This window comes from Nomascus leucogenys, chromosome 5 (assembly GCF_006542625.1).
Source record: "Nomascus leucogenys isolate Asia chromosome 5, Asia_NLE_v1, whole genome shotgun sequence".
Taxonomy (NCBI): domain Eukaryota; kingdom Metazoa; phylum Chordata; class Mammalia; order Primates; family Hylobatidae; genus Nomascus; species Nomascus leucogenys.
Window position 1 is genome coordinate 76,208,322 of NC_044385.1, and position 19,750 is coordinate 76,228,071.

General features: G+C 37.7%; 1 protein-coding gene across 4 annotated transcripts in view; it reads right to left on the reverse strand.

Moving 5' to 3' along the window:
* LOC100585962 overlaps window positions 1-19,750 on the reverse strand; it is a 131,170-nt gene that overhangs the window by 26,944 nt on the left and 84,476 nt on the right. For all 4 annotated transcript variants that reach the window (XM_030813417.1, XM_030813416.1, XM_030813415.1 and 1 more), the window contains one exon: window positions 5,488-5,687. In XM_030813417.1, the coding sequence (XP_030669277.1) occupies window positions 5,488-5,521 (34 nt within the window). In that variant the 5' untranslated portion in view covers window positions 5,522-5,687. The remainder of the gene's footprint in view (window positions 1-5,487; window positions 5,688-19,750) is intronic.

A 19,750-nucleotide genomic window follows, 5' to 3' on the forward strand; every position in this document is an offset into this window, starting at 1 on the left:
CGTCAAACTCCTGACCTCAGGTGATCCGCCCGCCTCAGTCTCCCAAAGTGCTGGGATGACAGGTGTGAGCCACTGTGCCTGGCCTATTTAGGTGCTTTAAAAATGTATTTGAAATCAGGAGCCTGAAGTAGTATAAAATGGTCACAAGAAAGCAGCTTGAAAAACACATGGTTTAGGAAATCATAATCTGTTTCTAATTTGTCTTTTATACCATATACAAGTGACAAACTTCAGCTTTGCTTTATAAACTTTTGTACTGATTCTCTATCATAAGTAATAGAAATGTTCACATCAGTAGAGAATTACACTACTAGAGACTATGCTGGGGTAATAAAAGATTTGCTAAGAGCACTCAATCTCTTACATTCTACTGCTATTTTTCCTCTGTGCTAGGGAAGTTGGCTGTAATGGCAAGTTTAGCAATGCAGAAGCTACTGTGAGGACATTTTCAAAAATAAATTTATGAAATTGTATTACCTTCCTGGAACCAAAGGATCCATGGGAGACAGCAATGTGGCATCAGACTTAGCATTTTTAAACAAATGCTCAGAAATAAAGATAGGACATTTAAAAATTACTAAAAATACTTAGATTTCTGGAATATCAATGACCTAGTAAAAAACATAAGTACTGGGCTGGGCCTAGTGGTTATAATCCCAGCATTTTTTTTTTTTTTTTGAGACGGAGTCTCGCTCTGTCGCCCAGGCTGGAGTGCAGTGGCGCAATCTCAGCTCACTGCAAGCTCCGCCTCCCGGGTTCACGCCATTCTCCTGCCTCAGCCTCTCCGAGCAGCTGGGACTACAGGCGCCCGCCACCACGCCCGGCTAATTTTTTTGTATTTTTAGTAGAGACGGGGTTTCACCGTGGTCTCGATCTCCTGACCTCGTGATCTGCCCGCCTCGGCCTCCCAAAGTGCTGGGATTACAGGCGTGAGCCACCGCGCCTGGCCAATCCCAGCATTTTGAGAGGTCAAGGCGGAAGGATCCTTGAGCTCAGGAGTTCGAGATCAGCCTGAGCAACAGAGTGAGACCTCCATCTCTCTATGATTTAAAAACAACATCAACAACAAAAAAACCCAAAAATCACAATTACCAGCTTTGCTGTAGAACTATACCTCAAGATTTAGTAGGATTTCTGGCTGGGCGAGGTGGCTAACGTCTGTAATCCCAGCACTCTGGGAGGCTGAGGTGGGTGGATCACTTGAGGTCAGGAGACCAGCTTGGCCGACATGGTGAAACCCTGTCTCCACCAAAAATTACAAAAATTGGCTGGGCATGGTGGCACGTGCCTGTAGTCCCCAGTTACTCGGAAGGCTGAGGCAGGAGAATTGCTTGAGCCTGGAAGGCGGAGGTTGCAGCCTCCGCCGAGATCATGCCATTGCACTCCAGCCTAGGTGACAGTGGGACTCTGTCTCAAAAAAAAAAAAAAAAAAAAAAAAAAGGATTTCTGTTGGGCCTATTACAAATGAAAAATACAAATTTTATCAAAACACCTCATCATCGAAAATACCTTAATATTTAACTAAACTATGAGATCCAATCACAAAAATATTTTCATGGATAAAAAGCTAAAATCTTACATGGGTGAAAATGGAAAATGATATTAAGCATGGCACAGAATAAAAACAGAACTAAACATGTAGCAAAATAAATAGGACCTTGCTCCCAAAACTAAAATGTGTTTAAGACTTGTCTAACCACACAAGGTTTTTAGGTAGGTAGTCTTCTGTACCTTCAGATTTCACACCAACACCTCAAAATCCAGAAATCATTAAAGCAAATGGCTTTTTATTAAACAAATGGCTTTTTATCAGTAGGGTAAAACATACCAATTAACTGTTTCATTTCATATTATTATTCATCATCTCATAACACTTCTGGAAAGAATGTGAATTTCTTCAGGTTCATGAGTATGAGGCCAAATAGGAGAGATTTGTTTTACCCTTTTTTTTTTTTTAAGCAGGATTCCACCCTGTCACCCAGCTAGAGTGTAGTGGTGCTATCATGGCTCACTGTAACCTCAAAATCCAGAGCCCAAGCTATCCTTTAGCCTCAGCCTCCTGAGTACCTGGGACTGCAAGTGCATGCCACCATGCCTAGCTAATTTTTAATTTTTTTTGTAAAGATGAAGTCTTACTATGTTGCCCAGGCTGGTCTTAAACTTCTGGGCTCAAGCAATCCTTCCACCTCACCCTCCCAAAGTGTTGGGATTACAGGCGTGTGCCACTGCACCTGGTCTACCCTTTTTGTAATAAGAGGCCTCCAAGGAAATCTGGCTGCAATGTTTAAGGTTCCATGAGTTCTTTTAAGATGAGGACTGAGACTGTGCTATAGTGGTCTATGTCATACTCCCCTACAGTGGTGGGCATCTAACAAGCTCAAGTGAGCTGAACTGAAACATTTGGAAACTATAGTCTCAGTGAATAGATGCCTGGAAAAACAAGATTTATAGTAGATTCAGAGATGGATGAGGATAATTTAAATAATACAATCTGAAAGAGTTGACTCAAGTTACAGATTACAGAAACTACCCCAGAATATTTTCAATTAGAAGTTTACTTGGGGCCAGGTGTGGTGGGTCACGCCTGTAATCCCAGCACTTTGGGAGGCCAAGGTGGGAGGATCACTTGAGGTCAGGAGTTCGAGACCAAGCTAACCAACATGGTGAAACCCCGTCTCTACTAAAAATACAAAAATTAGCCAGGTGTGGTGGGAGGCACCTGCAATTTCAGCTATTGGGGTGGCTGAGGCAGGAGAATCGCTTGAATCTGGGAGGCAGAGGTTGCAGTAAGCTGAGAGTGCGCCATTGCCCTCCAGCCTCGGCGAAGAAATGAGACTCCATTAAAGACAAAAAAGGTTTACTTGGGTAATGCCATATGGAAAGGAGATGAAAATATAGATGCATATGGGGATATAAACTTGTTGCAAATTACACAAAATTGTATGTTTAAGCAGAGTAAAATAGTCCAGTTAAAACTGGGATATACTTAATTTGCTAAGAACAATGTAATGCTACCAGAATGCTTAACAATTAAAAAAACTAAGAGAATATAAGTTCAAAATGAGTGTCACATGACTATAATTGATAGTAAATCTTCACTTACCTCCATAACTTAGGAGTCAAGAAAAGAAAGGAGAAGTTAGCAGACCAGGCATGTAAATCAGATGTAAGTAGGATGGAATATAGAAATATTCCTAGTTCTGGGTAACCCAATTTGAGGTCATAAGTTTACTGAATTTGGATTAATCAAGTGGTTCAATAATTAAGGTAAAATGGTCCAAAAGATCCTGATATATCCAGAAGACATATTACTGAGGTTTTACAAGGCTAATTTGAAATGCAGATTAACATTTTAGGTTTCCTTACATATCATTAAAATAGACCATATTAAAAATCAATTTCAGAATCTCTTTTATGACTGGAATAAAAAAAAGATGTAGAGTAACATTGTATTTCTGTCTGATGCTGGGAGGCTATTTTTCATGGCAAGTAATAACTGGGTAAACAGTGATACTTTACAAATAGGAATCCTAGAAAACAAGGTTTTGCTCCTAGAAAACAAAAATAGTTGCTTTCAATTAATTTTCTAAAAATGGTTGCATTGGTCACTTTTTAAACTCCTACAATCTAAGCAGCACTGAATTCCTATTTGATTTTTTTTTTTGCTAATAGTTTTCTTCAGAAGCAAACCTGCTTTAGGGTGAGAAAAAGTTTCAGACCTTAGACAGAACCTTCATTTCCTCTTAAGTATGTTTCTCCATCAAAAACAAGTATTCAAATAAGGAATCTCAATTATCTAAACCTATTTTTGGCCATCTTCCGGAATTTCTTGTTAAATCTCCTTTGAAATGCCACAGTTGCACTCTTGGAAAACTTGTCTTCCTGGTTTTCAAATTTCTGTTTATTATTACAGCTCTTCGGCTAGAATGCCAGGTCTTTGTGCTGTACTGTTTCTTGAAACTGGAGACTAGCACACTTCCCCCAATTCAATTACTTGCTTTCCATTTGAGAAATTAAAGCCATGTCAATTTTACAAAGTTTTAACTGACTGAATTATTTGGACTTTAAGTTCTCAATTTCATTCCCTTAGCCTAATACTGGGAAAGATCTTGGTTTTATTAAGAGAAGGTAAGGTTTAAGAGTATTAACACATTTCAGTCATTGACTTTCATAATTGATATAAGCGTAGGGATTTTCTAACAGGCACAGGCTTGAGATATGACACTCTAAGGAAAAAAGGGAGAGTTCTTATTCAATTCTAGAAATGTTTAAGATTACATACCTAATGATATAGTTTATTTACATAAATGTGTGTTCATATTTTTTCTAAAAGAAAGGGACCCACTGTCCTTCATAAAGAGCTTCAGTCAGCTTTTCTACCCTTATCAGCCTTATATAACTGCCAAAGTTACCTCTCCAGCCTGACTTTTACATAGAATTCCAGTTCTGTATATCCAGCCACCTTAAATGAAGACATTTCAAGCTTAATGCCTAAATATCACCTTAAATACATTGCAGAAATGGAACACATTTTCTCCCTCTTAAACTAGTTTCTTTTCTTTTTTTTTTTTGACAGAGTCACTCTGTCATCCAGGCTGGAGTGCAGTGGCATGATCTCGGCTCACTGCAGCCTCCACTGCCCAGGTTCAAGCGATTCTCCTGCCTCAGCCTCCTGAGTAGCTGGGATTACAGGCATGAGCTACCACGTCTGACTGATTTTTGTACTTTTAATAGAGGTGGGGTTTCACCATGTTCGCCAGGCTGGCTCGAACTCCTGACCTCAAGTGATCCACCCACCTCTGCTTCCCAAAGTGTTAAGATTACAGGCATAAGCCATCGCACCCGGCCTTAAACTAGTTTCTTAACTATCTCTTTTCTTTCAGTGATAACTCCATTGTCTTCCAGTACAGAAAATGTATAATCTTTTACACCTCCCTTTTATCCAACCCATCATGATATTCAACAATTTTTTCCTTTGAAATATCTTAAATTTATTCTTTCACCTCCATTCTCCTGCGACTATTGCTGTTCAGGTTTTCTTCACCCCTAGATTACTACAATAGTCACATGCCCAGTTTCCTTGCTACCATACTTTATTTCTTAGACATTTCTATATATAGTATTGCCACATTTAATTCCAAACAAATCAATAGGCTATAATGCCTCCCTATTCCCTGCTATATGAAGACTAAAATCCTCTAATTGGTTTTCTAAGCAAAGGCTCAATAGCCTAGTTCTAACCTAGTAACACAAATTCATGGAACCTTTGCCTTAGGTTTTATGGCACAGATCCCAGGTTACTTTTGGGGGAAACTTGCATTCAATTTTGGCTTAAATTCCTACCTACAAACCAGACAAGTCCATTACTTGACAACTCAATGCATTTTAATTTACAAGCATGCACGCCACAAATTATAAAATGAAGACATTTTTACTGAGTCAGCAGAAACAACTGTTCAATTCTCTTGCAAGTCCCCAGTTACTTACAGTTTTCTCCTGAGGTGATCATCTCATGTGGCATTTATTGCCCTCTACTAAAATGAGCTATTGTCTGACACTCTGCTCTGTACAGACGTGTTTCTGTTTCCATTTTCAGTTCCTTCTCCACATGGTCTAAGTACCAGTAGTTTAGTCAGTTCTCACCTTTTCTGAGGTGAGGGCGGCAATGGTGGTATCAAAATTTACACCTGGAAAACAGGTCATAAAGAAAATCAATATAGAAGGGAAAGTGCTTTACCACAGGAATTATTATTTAATTGCTGGTTGAATTCTTGACTTTTGGTTAAAAGGTAGATATAACAAATATGTCAACCACCCTCAAAGCCAAACCAAAACCAACAGCAACAGGCTTTTCAATCAATGTAATTTATACATTGGGTTCTGGAAAACAGACAGAAATGTCCTATAAATTTTATATAAATGCTATATAAGGGTACATAAATGTCATAGCAGTAAACAAATGGTACTTATTTGATCCACAACTTTCTTGGCCTTCTTAGATTTTTTTGAAAGTTTTGGTGTGACTTGGTTTCTTTTTGAAGGGCAGAGCTGGGAGAAGGAGGAAAGGCATTTGGTCTCCTATAAAATTGTCCAAGAAAGTTTATAAGAAAGCCTATATCACTCAGTAAGGTGGCTCCAGTAAGTTTAGGCATTCAAAAACATTCCATTAATTTTAGAGTTACCTTAAAGAATTATAGCAGACCCTCAATGCTTTTGTTTCTATGATTATGGTAATGGCATTTCCTGAAAAGTATTTTTAAATGTAAGGATTCTTTATTCTACTACCACCTCCTATCTCCTCAGAGATACACAAATAAACGCCAAAAAATAAGTTAAACTTTATAGAATTTCACACTTCATTGGAAAGGTTAGAAATGATCAGTTAGATCACTAACGACCCCCAAAAAGATAACAAAATTTCACAGGCCTGATTATTCATACCCCTACCCTCACTTTTCTGGTTTTGCTGGGAAAAAAAAAATGACATTTTAAGGTAACTGAGACCTGAGGAATGAATGTTAATAGCTGACACAGAACGAGAAGAACTCTGATCAGTGAAGTAGTAAAAGGTAGAGGGCCCTCCTAAATTATCAGAAAATAACCTGCATATTTCTGTATTTATCTGGCAGGTATGCAGCCTTTCTACCACTTTACCATAAAGGTATTACTCCTGATTTTCAGCAATCAGTGGTCACTTATTTTACACCCACTATGTTTAAGACACTAGGCTAGGCTTGCAGAATATACAATAAAGAATAAGATGGCCCCTTCCCATAAGACAGCATGTATTTGTTCTAAGTCAGGTATAGAAGCTTAAATGAGAGAAATGGTATTTTTGGCTGAGGAGGAAAAGTGAACTGGAAAAATTTCATGTAGGGGGTAAGTAGCATAAGTTTTAGACAATTGAAGATGAGGGAAAGGACATTCTAGGAGTAAATAACTTGAGTTAAGGCTTGGATGAAAATCTGAGTGAGGTTTGAAAAGTATTATTTCCCTTTGGCTTAACAACAGTATTATGGTATTCAGTGGCAATTACTCCCATAGTGGTAAAGTCAATCTTATTTAAGGCAAAAAATATTCTAGATATAGCATTTTGACTAGGCAACCCTTTCCTCTCAAGATTTCCCACCTGATTGGCTGAGTTAAAAGCCACAGACTCCCAATTATTTAGGGTAAACTTATTTATGCCTAGGTTTCCTTCCAGTATTTCTTACAAGTTTTTTGTTTTGTTTTTTTTCTTCAAAGCAACACACTATGGCTCTTGAAGGGCTGCAGGCAATCTGAATACCCTTGTTTTCTTTGATTAGAAATGAGGGTACATTATGCAAAGGAAGGAAAACAATCTCAAACATGGTTATACTCATTTCCCTACCAATTCCCTAGTATCTACTCTTTGCCTTCATTATACTGTATCTACTTTACTCCTTGCTACTTCATCATGTCTTGGTTTATGTTGTTTTCTGCACTCGCAAGTTATCATTCCTTCATTTCACATAATCAATCTTAACCACTTTTTCAGCCCAGCTCACCTTTCATATCCTCTTATAAGTCTTCTCTGATAAGTTTAAGTCCACATTTCCTTCAAGCTTCTACCACACTTAAGTTAGCAAGCCAGAGTTTACATTCCATTATTCTCTACTTGTTGCTTGTATGTTAGTATAATATTCTCATATAGGTTACAGTTCTTTGCTGACAGGGACCATCTTTTATAGACTATAGTGAAGTATTGGGCCTAGAGTAGGCCCTTAGTAATAAAGATAATGTCACTTTAAAAATGCAAGCAGGAAACGCTTCAGGCATTTAAAAGTAGTATTTTAACAATAACTTTGTGATTAAATAAAACTATATTCATTCTTCTTTTCAGAACTTGAAGCCTCAAATTATCACCTCAGATCATCATGCTATTAAAAAGTAGATGTGCATATGAATAAAACTGTCCAACTCTATCACTTATACACAACACAGCCATGAACAAAGGCAGCAGTCATTCTTGATAACCCAATCCCCTCTGAAACAAACAATTTCTGGCAGTAGGAGACATTTACAAATACATAGCTTTGCTAACAACCACTAGGTTATAACGGAAAAGGTTTGTAATTTGAATCCTTTAGAGTGTGTATCTTTCAAATGTGTAGTGAAATCATAAATACAATGTAATTTTGTTCAGTTTGGAATGAAGTGAAATTTTGCTTAAAGGAAATGAAGATTATTCAAGTTGACGCTTTAGTTAACCTGCATTAGTCACTAGCACTCTACTTCCAAAAAAAAAAAAAGTCAATCTTAGGAAAAATTGCAATCAAACATCAAACATCCTTGGCTTAAAACACATTCAGCACAATTTTTAAAACCTCTATACCTACATTACAGAATACAGTAGTTCACCCTTAACCACAGGAGATACCTTCCAAGACCCCTAGTGAATGCCAGCTGTGGATAGTATGAAACTTTATATATATATATGCTATGTGCTTTCCTATAAATATATATGATAAAGTTTTATTTGTAAATTAGGCACAGTAAGATTAACAAGAGTAAAATAAAACAATTTAACAAAATGCAAGCATCACTACTCTTGTGGTTTGGGACCATTATGAATTAAATAAGGATTATTTGAACACAAGCACTGTGATCCTGGGACAGTGGATCTGATAACCATGATGGCTACTAAGTAACTAACAGGCAGATAGTGTCTACAGCATAGATACAATGGACAAAGGGATGACTGCCATCCTAGGCAAGATGGTGCAAGATTTCATCATGCTACTTAGAATGACACACAATTTAAAACTTAAGCATTGTTTATTTCTGGAGTTTTCCATTTAATATTTCCAGACTTCAGTTGACTGTGTGTAACTAAATACGTGGAAAATGGGAGACACTACTGTATTATATAAGACTTGATAATAAGGTGTCTTTATTTATAAAATGTAATGATATTCAGCATATACTTTATTAAGGCAAGAAAATATGTTGAAATATTACCATTTTTATGTTTTAGAAAATATTCAAACAAGGTTTAAAGTGATTATACTCCAGAAGCTTTATAGGTGTTAAATGAAAAATTTTTAAAAACTAGGCCAGGTGCAGTGGCTGATGCCTGTAATCTCAGCACTTTGGAGGGCCGAGGCGGGCAGGTCACCTGAGGTCAGGAGTTTGAGACCAGCCTGGCCAACATGGTGAAACCCCGTCTCTATAAAAATAACAAAAAAAGGGCCGGGCACGGTGGTTCACGCCTGTAATCCAGCACTTCGGGAGGCTGAGACGGGCAGATCACGAGGTCAGGAGATTGAGACCATCCTGGCTAACACGGTGAAACCCCGTCTCTACTGAAAATACAAAAAACTAGCCAGGTGTGGTGGCGGGTGCCTGTAGTTGCAGGTACTGGGAAGGCTGAGGCAGAAGAATGGCGTGAACCCGGGAGACAGAGCTTGCAGTGAGCCAAGATCACGCCACTGCACTCCAGCCTGGGCGATAGAGCAAGACTCTGTCTCAAAAAAAAAAAAAAAAAAAAAAAATTAGCTGGGTGTGGTGGCGCACGCATGTAATCCCAGCTACTCAGGAAGCTGAGACATGAGAATCGCTTGGTCCAGGGAGGCGGAGGTTGCAGTAAGCCGAGGTCGCGCCACTACATTCCAGCCTGGTAACAGAGTGAGACTGTGTCTCAAAATAAGTAAATAAATAAAAATAAAATTAAAATGATTATAAACTTTAATTAACAGAGTCATCCAGAACTCCAGATTGCCCCATTGATTCAATTAAATTTTGTCTGATAAAACTTTTAGAAATTCTTTCTTTTTTTTCATTTACATTGCCTTTCCTTTAACAGCTTCCAGTGGGGGTAGTTTTCCTTTTTGTTAATCACGTCTCACACAGTCAAGGTGTCGATCTGACAAAGGGTAAGAGAAATGAAATCTAACATAGTTTCTATAATGGTAAAGTTAAACACAATTTCCAGAATTCTAAGATGATATTGAATTTTCCACATAAATCTATGAGATTATATTTAATTTTTCCCATCTGCGATTTTAAGTAATATGTCAGTGTACTAAATATCTCCAAAATGAATATATTGAAGGCTGACTCTCTTCTAGGATTATAAAAATTTGGGACAAGATAGAGCCAAGTTCAATATCTTATTTAAAATTTAAAGGCTTGGAGAAAGACAGTAACTTAAGGTCTTTCAACTAAGCAATGGCAGAGCCAATTCTCAAGTATTTGAATATGACCACAATTAACTTCTCTGGGACAGGAACAGTTTATGCTTCTGTTTACACTGTCATTTCTCTGGCAGTTACCAAGCTACCTAAATACTTCTTTAGCATAATCACAAATATGAATTTTATTGTAACACATTATAATCTTTTATTCTGTTTCATTTCATGGCCTTCTAAACCTGTGGGTAAGCTTTAGCTTCTTGTACATGCTCAATTGTTATCTTAATAAAATGCATCCCGAGGAAACTGAAGAGACTAGTAACAGAGGAGAGTGCCTCTGAACAAAGAGACATGTTGGATGAATGAACAGCTGTACACACATAACTGACCATTGTTTGAGACTTTAAAAATGAGGGCAATGCAGAAAATAACTTATAGATTCTCAACGTAAGAATCATCAAATTAATCTAATGAACATTTTCACTTCTAATTTATATTTTTACTTTTTGCATATTATTCTTAATTCTTGTGTGAATTCTTCAATGAATTCTAAGTTATTTCTTTAGACATGCCTATGGTTAAAGCATTTTCCCCCATAAGAGCAAGTAAGATAATTGAAAGATTATAAAAAGGATTAATCTAAAAAATTCACTTTACCATTTCTATGAGAACTTTTATCTTTTCAACTGAGAGAAGCTAAATACAAAAATACTGAATATGAAAAGTAAATACTTTGAAAAACAGAGAAGGCCCTAAGATTTTAAGATTGTTTATTGGAAATAGGATTCTTAAAATTCTGATTTATCTTTTAAAACTGCCATGCTAAATAAGTCAGATTAAATCATTATTAATCCAAATAGATATCATCTACTGTGTCAGATGTTTTCATTTTATTGTTTTCTTTATATATGGAAGAAAACTGTTTACTTAAAATATATGATACCACAAATTGTAAAATTATACATTCTAAATGAATACACTAAAATGAAAATTAAGCAGCACAATTTTATATAAAATATTATACTACTAGGCTGGGCACAGTGGCTCATGCCTGTAATCCCAGCACTTTGGGAGGCCGAGGCGGGTGGATCACGAGGTCAGGAGTTCGAGGCCAGCCTGACCAAAATGGAGAAACCCGTCTCTACTAAAAGTACAAAAATTAGCTGGGTGTGGTGGTGTGTGCCTGTAATCCCAGCTACTCGGGAGGCTGACGTAGGAGAATTGTTTGAACCCGGGAGGCAGAGATTGCAGCGAGCCAAGATCAGGCCACTGCATTCCAGCCTGAGCGACAGAGCGAGACCATCTTAAAAAAAAAAGGAATTCTCAACTACTTTTTTAAAAAGGAGTTCTCTCCATGGAAGGCCTAATTTGGAAATATACTTGGGTCCCTATACAAAGTCATCCAGAAGCCAGACGATTTCCCAGTGTAGTCCAAAAGCCAGATGATTTCAGGGCAAAGCATTTGAATGCTACGAATTTAGGTAGGCAAGATCCAGAAGCAGAGTACTATGGGTCTGGGTGGGCAGGTAGAATTCAGATGCTGGGAAAAACACAAATGCAATGCTAGGAAAAAGGGTCATGCCTTACAATTCAGGTGGGACAGATACAAATGAAATAGTTTCTTAATGAGGTAGAAAGAGGAAGTTATTAACTCCTGTTCTTGTTGGATTCTAACATACAAGCTAATTTGAATTCATCAGCCTAAGCAAGGTTGCCTTGGATTTTGAAGTTGTCTTAAGGAATAAACTGTAGTGAAACCATAGGGCCAACCAGATGAATGATGAAATGGAAAAAACAGCAATTAAATACTTTTAGAAAGTATTACAACTTAATACCTTAAAAAACCCTGTATCGGCCGGGCGCGATGGCTCACGCCTGTAATCCCAGCACTTTGAGAGGCCGAGGCAGGCGGATCACGAGGTCAGGAGATCGAGACCATCCTGGCTAACACAGTGAAACCCCGTCTCTACTAAAAAAAATACAAAAAATTAGCCTGGCGAGGTGGCGGGTGCCTGTAGTCCCAGCTACTCGGGAGGCTGAGGCAGGAGAATGGCGTGAACCCCGGGGGGCGGAGCCTGCAGTGAGCCGAGATCGTGCCACTGCACTCCAGCCTGGGCGACAGCGAGACTCTGTCTCAAAAAAGAAAACAAAAACAAACAAACAAACAAAAAACACCCTGTATCTTGAGCTAGTGGCAAAACTAACTGAAATTCCTGACCTCCGTAGTGCTTTCTTGCAACATCTCAGAAAAAACATCTGGGAATCCATTTTAGTCTGCTAAGAGACTTAAGATTTACATCAGATACATTGTCAAGGTTTCTCTTGTCCTTGTTACCAAGGAGGTAAAAGAAGTGTTGTAAAACTTATTCCTCAGCTGGCACATTGCTCAATGAGAAATAGAGCCCTTACAAAGACTTATCTTAGACACAAAACTACATTATTGTACTTGGCAAGTAACATTTCATGCTTCTTGTTTTTTTCCTCTGATCCTTTAATGAAACTGTGATGTTGATGATCTATAAATTTGATCTAATTGAGGCCAGGAGAATTCTACTCAAAAGATAATTTCTGAGTAGCCATACCAATACTGATATCAATGTATTTTTTAATCAGAGAATTAACATATTACTGAATGTGTATGAGGTTACCAGCTCTATTTACTATACTAGTCACCAGATGACCTGAGTTCAATGAGGCAGCCTCTGGGCTCAAGCCTATTAGCCTTACAGGCTAATAGCAGGGAAATATAGAAGCATGTAAATCATGTGATGATTTAACATAAGCAATAATGAGACTGTTTTAAGGGTGATAGTACAGAAAAGGCAGTTATTTATTTTTTGAGATGAACTTTCACTCTTGTTGCCCAGGTGAAGTGCAATGGCATGGTTTCAGCTCACTGCAACCTCCGCCTCCTGGGTTCAAGTGATTCTCGTGCCTCAGCCTCCCAAGTAGCTGGGATTACAGGCATGCACCACCATGCCTGGCTAATTTTTGTATTTTTAGTAGAGACAGGGTTTCACCATGTTGGCCAGGCTGGTCTCGAACTCGTGACCTCAGGTGATCCTCCTGCCTTGGCCTCCCAAAGGGCTGGGATTACAGGCATGAGCCACCATGCCCGGCCAGCAGTTATTAATTTTTAACACAAGTGTATATATGTGGGAGGTGGGGTTGCCCTTCTGAGGTAATATCTAAGAAAATGAAGGATGAATAGGAATTTGCTGCACTACCATTATTGCTCTAGAAGAGGTAGAATGAAATTAGTGATTGTTATTAAGCCTTAAGTCCAAATCTTTAAATTGACATGAAATATTAAGAAAATTCTATGTCTAGAATTTGGATGATTTAGTTTGCAGCCTTTTAGTTGCAAAAGGTGTATTTTCTCTTCTAGATTTTGGTAAACATCCAAAGACAGACAATGTCCTTAACTCACATTTGGTGTGCGCACATATATATATATATATATATATATATATATATATATATATAATGTTTTTTTTTTTGAGACAGAGTCTCACTCTGTTGCCAAGGCTGGAGTGCGATGGCATGATCTTGGCTCACTGCCACCTCTGCCTCCCCAGTTCAAGCGATTCTCTGGCCTCAGCCTCCTGAGTAGCTGGGATTACAGGCATGCACCACCACACCCGGCTAATTTTTTTATTTTTAGTAGAGGCAGGGTTTCACCATGTTGGTCAGGCTGGTCTCGAACTCTTGACCTCAGGTGATCCACCCACCTCAGACTCCCAAAGTGCTTGGATTACAGGTGTGAGCCACGGTTCCTGGCCTGGTGCTTTAATACTTTAAAAACGACCATGTATGACCTGTACATTGTGTAGACTTACTCTGGACAGTAGGGTGAAGGTAGTTTTCTTAGGGAACTATGCCATTACATTAAGGGCTCTAATTAAATTCATTTGTCTGTAGGTATACCCACGTACCACAAATACACACATGATATGAACACATATACACCTCATCTCCAATGTTACTCAAATATATTTCTCATTGCATGACTCCCTGGCGGTGGGACCAGTAGAGAATGAGAAGATAACTTGTACTTAGTATTTTCACATACAAACCTATCTTTAAGACATTACAAAAAATAAGTTGTAAAAATGTCAGTGTGTTTTTAGTCTCTAATTTTTTTTTCCCTTCTAAAACAAGTTCTCAAAAGCCTATCGTACTATCTCTGATTTCTATTTCAATGGAAGCAGTCAGTACAATGTGTGAAGACCTGGGCATAAAAGCAGCATTAAATTAGCATTAAACAAGACACCAGCATTAAACGAGACAATAAAGTAAGACTAAAAGCACTTTGGAAACTAAAAGTACTACCTAAAAGGAAGGTATCACTATCATTTTGAGCATTTATTTATGTAGTTTTGTCTCCTCTGCCTCTTGTTGGCTATAGGATAGAAGCTATAGATATAATTCCTAAAAGCATAAACTTCGAAGTCAAACCATCTGAGCTTGAATCTGGACTCCCTGGCCTGCTGGTTATGTGACATCAGGCATGCTATTTCTCTGTGACTTGTTTCCTTACCTATAATATATGGATAACAACGGACCTCTCTGAGAGTGGTTGTGAGGACTAAATGAGTTTATAGATGTGAAAGTTGCTGGCAAAGGATAAACACTAAAAGTGTTAGCAGTTACTATTTCTACCGCTGATAATAGCACGTAAACCTTGAGTTTTCCATATACATTTTAGAAAAATCAACAACCCTTTCAGGTAGCTATTAAAATGTTTTTATTTGATGTTTTGGGTCCTTTTCACTATAATAATCACATAAAATAATAAAAATTTACTGGCCTGTGTTCCAGAGGGGCAAATAAATATTAACAAATGTGTCAGGGCTGATGTTCATTTACAATTCTTTCTCATATTAATAATCTTATAATTTGGAAGAGAACCAGGGTAGTCTAAAAAGTACTTGAAAACTGAAGAGCCTGCATTAAAGGATGAACTAAAAACAATCTTTTCAACCAAGCAATATTGTTTAATCAACTCTCAACAATAATTTAGTTTCAAAAGACTGGCAAAGACAGTACAGAATGAGTATTTTCTGCATGTATGATGCCAGAATCAACTGACCCACTGCCAATTTCAGAGTAAGATTGATCTTACTGGGAACATTCCTTTTAATCAATAACTGAGCACCTATTATGTGCCTGGTAGTGGGAAAAACACACACACACACACCTCTAACTGAAGCTAAATTCCTATTTAACTACAGAACAAGAATTCCAAGGGTATTATTTCTAAACCTAAGCTATGGCTCTGTAGTCTCATTAATGTCTAAGCGTCCTAGAATATAAACATCAAAAAATCCTCTTTTGATACTACTAACTCAATTCTCCCCACATCAAAAGTGTATGATTATATATCCTTGTGGAATTGATTCCTTTCTGTTTATCCAGAATCTTCACCTTTATTTGCTTTTATGGTCTTAAGAGGGAAATGACTACTTAATAATCCAGTTCTATACTGGGTTTCCTACTGCCTCCAAAAAATCTTAAGAGAAGCGCTAACTTATAAAAGCTTTTAGAGATATTTAAAAATTATGTCTCTACCCCTAGTATTTTCATTACATATATACATTTGAGACAAAGTCTCACTCTGTCACCCAGGCTGGAGTGCAGTGGTGCGATCTCCACTCACTGTAACCTCCACCTCCTGGGTTCAAGCTATTCTCCTGTCTCAGCCTCCTGATTACCTGGGATTACAGGCGTGAGCCACCACACCCGGCTAATTTTTTGTATTTTTAGTAGAGACTGAGTTTCACCATGTTGATCAGGCTGGTCTCAAACTCCTGTCCTCCTGATCCGCCCCTTGGCCTCCCAAAATGCTGATATTACAGGCGTGAGCCACCAGCGTGGCTCTGCCTTACATTTTTAAAGCTAGGATTTCTTCAAGCTGATATGGTGATTTGCTTCACTTCAAAAAATGCCTTATTATCTTGATTAACAATGTTTTTCCCATTTTACCAATTTTAAGGTCCTGTAAGGCAGTCATTTCTATAATGTACACATCCACTATTAGTAGAAAACCCTTGGAGTTTATATTTGCCTCCCTGAAACTTGATTTGCCCACTTTTGCCCTCTTGTGCAATAAAGAATAAACAAGTCTCAAGATTATTATTTTTTTTCTTTTTCAAGCAGGCTTCTCAGTACCTCTAGCCACTCCTCATGACATTCAAACACCTCATATAGTTTCCATTCTCTGAATCCACTCTAGTTGGTTCACATTCATCTATATACTCTACATGTGGCCTGATATGAGCTCATACCAAGACTGCCAATTAACAATGGTCTGGGGGAACAAATGTTTATCAGCAAATAACAGTTTAACCAAAATAAATAATTTGCATGCTAGCTTTGAAATCTGCTGAACCCTTACCTATAAACTCTTAATTAAATTATCCAACTTGAGTATACAGACACCAAGACCATCTGGTATTACTGAAAATGAAGAAACATCAAAGGGATTTGGTTCCTTAATGAATAGAATATAGGGAGTATTTTAAAATCATTACAATTTTTTCCTGAAGTTATACCTATGTAGAACTTTCTAGAAAGAACAAGTTATCAATTCTTAAAGCTCCAAATTCAGGCCTGGCATGGTGGCTCATGCGGTAATCTCAGCACCTTGGGAGGCTGAGAGGACTCGGCACCTTGGGAGGCGGGAGGACTGCTTGAACCCAGAAGCAGACATGCCTGGGCAACAAAGTGAGACCATATCACTAACAAAAAATTTTAAAAATTAGCCGGGTGTGGGTGGTGCATGCCTGTAGTCCCAACTACTCAGGAGGCTGGGTGGGGAAAATCACTTGAGCCCAGGAGATCGAGGCTGTAGTGAGCCATGATTGTGCCACTGCACTCCCAATACAGCAAGACCTTGTTGCAAAACAAAACAAAAACAAAAACAAAACCCAAAACTCAAACAAACAAAAAGCTGCAAATTCCTCGGGTTTTGGAGGTTATCTAAACACATCTAAAAATCATTAATTCAAAAATGGCACAACAGCTTAACTACTATGGACCTGAGGCTTTGAGTCATTTTATTTTTTTTTTTGAGACAGAGTTTCGCTTTTGTTCAGCACCCATTAAAATGCTGACAAAAGTGGCATAACAGAGGGTTTGACTTCAAATCTGAACCATAGGCCTGTTTTGGCAGCAAACACCCCTCCTCCAAAATAGCCAGACTTTTACACTTCCAAAATAATATAGTTTATTCTGTTAGCCCAGCTGTTTCTCCGGTTCTAAACCTTTTTTTTTGAAACGGAGTCTCACTCTGTCACACAGGCTGGAGTGCAGTGGCGGGATCTCAACTCACTGCAACCTCCGCCCCGCTGTGTTCAAGCGATTCTCCTGTCTCAGCCTCCCAAGTACATGGGATTACACGTGACTGCCACATTTTTGTATTTTTAGTAGAGACAGGGTTTCACCATCTTGGCCAGGCTGGTCTTGAACTCCTGACCTCAGGTGATCCAAAATGCTGGGATTACAGGTGTGAGCCACTGCACCTGGCCTTAAACCTGTCTTTCTGAATGAAACTATTGCTCTTTTAAATTATAAAATTAGTGTGTGAGACAAATGGATTAAGACATATCATTTTTGCTTACATCATAAATGGGTCAAATTCTGACAAAAACATATTTATTATACTAGATAGGCCAAACATTTGTTGAGTTTATTAGTGTCATGTTTACATTTTATAACCATGTTTAAAATGAAATATCCATAACTATTGGTTGTCATTAATAGTAAGAAATGTTTTTCTTACTATTGTGAATTCCACAATTTTACAACAGCTCAGCTTTTTGATAAATGTAACTATTGAGGTACAAAAGAAGAAACAAACTCATAATTTGATATACAGGTCTTAGATTTTTTTTTGAGGCAGGGTCTTGCTCTGTCACCCAGGCTGGAGTGCAGTGGTGCCATCTTGGCCCACTGCAACCTCCACCTCCCAGGTTCAAGCAATTCTCCTGCCTCAGCCCCCCACAACGTAGCTGGGACTACAGGTGTGCACCACCATGCCCGGCTAATTTTTGTATTTTTAGTAGAGATGGGATCTCACCATGTTGCCCAGGCTGGTCTTGAACTCTTGAACCCACGTGATCTGCTGGCCTCAGCCTCCCAAAGTGCTGGGATTACAGGCGTGAGCCACCGTGGCCAGATTTCTCTCTTTAAGCAAATTCTGACCAGTACACGTATTTCAGAAGTTATTTTTCTTACTCTCCTGCTCAGAATACTTCATGACCTCCCTTGCCTCATTGTTTTCACGATGAAAAGGTATCCTTGGGGTGACATGCAGATATGGTAGAGGAGGAAGCCAGAGTAAACAAGATGCATCTTCCTGTATCCTCAATCTTGAGGAAAAATTCTAATCTTAGGCATTTTTACAATACTATGGAATAAAGTTAGTGGTAATTTTTAGATAAAACTCAAATTTAAAGAAAATATTTGAGCCAGAAGCACATCACTAAACCTCTTCTCTAGAGGAAACATAATCTTTCTAGTCCCTGGCACAGTAATGAATTGGATTAAGAAATAAATTCACTAATCCAAATATGCAACTAGAAGGGTATGTATAAGGCTAATAACAACTGCTTTTGGATGATAAAAATGATTTTTAAATAAAATTTTTTTTGCTCTTCCTGAGGTTTCTATGTCTATATAGTACTTTTATGCTAAGAAAAATTAAACTTAACAGAAAAATGCTTAATTTTTAGATATGAAAGCTTCATTGCATTATCAAATATTTATCACTATAAACCAGATTTGTATTTCTTTAGTTTGTTTACTAATATAGTTTCAAACTAAAAGAGATTTAAATACCCCTTTTCTTACACTTACCTTTTTTTGAGTTCTGGGGGGGGCTTGAAGAATGGGGAAACGACAGTGAAATCTCTCAACCACGAACTCAAGAAATAATTCTTGAATTCCTTTTCAATATTGCTTTGAGAACTTACAGCAAGCTGTTCCTCTGAAGCTGATTTTAAACTTATCTGATTTTGAAATTTTTCTTCCATGACAGTTAATTCATTATCATGTCTAAAGTTCCTCAACACAGTAGGATTCCCTTTTATAGGTTTCCAAAAGTAAATCATTATATGGAGGTTAAGGTTGCTTCAAATAATCACTTTTATTTTTCAAGGATTTCTCTCTCTCCTTTTCAAAAAACAAACTTTGCCCATCACAGAAATCATACATGCTTATTTATAATCAAGAAGATTCCTCCCACCCCTATAAGATTTATCTCTCACCCAGAGTAAACCAGTAAAACAGTTTAGCATATGAATTATTCTGGTGAATCTATTCAACTATTTGATAATCTTTTACTTATTCAATAATGAACAGCTTTTTAGCTCATTAAATATTCACTTGCTATTTTAAATAGCTGCACAGTATCCTACTGAACATGTTAATCAGCCTTTTATTATTGAATGCTTTATAAACAATACCATAACAAACATACGGATTACTTCTTTAAAAAGTGTATCTGTTAATTGCTTTTACAATATTGAAAAACTGAGATAATTATTATTTTAATGTTTATAAATCTTAAGGATATATTGTAACTGGTTCATACC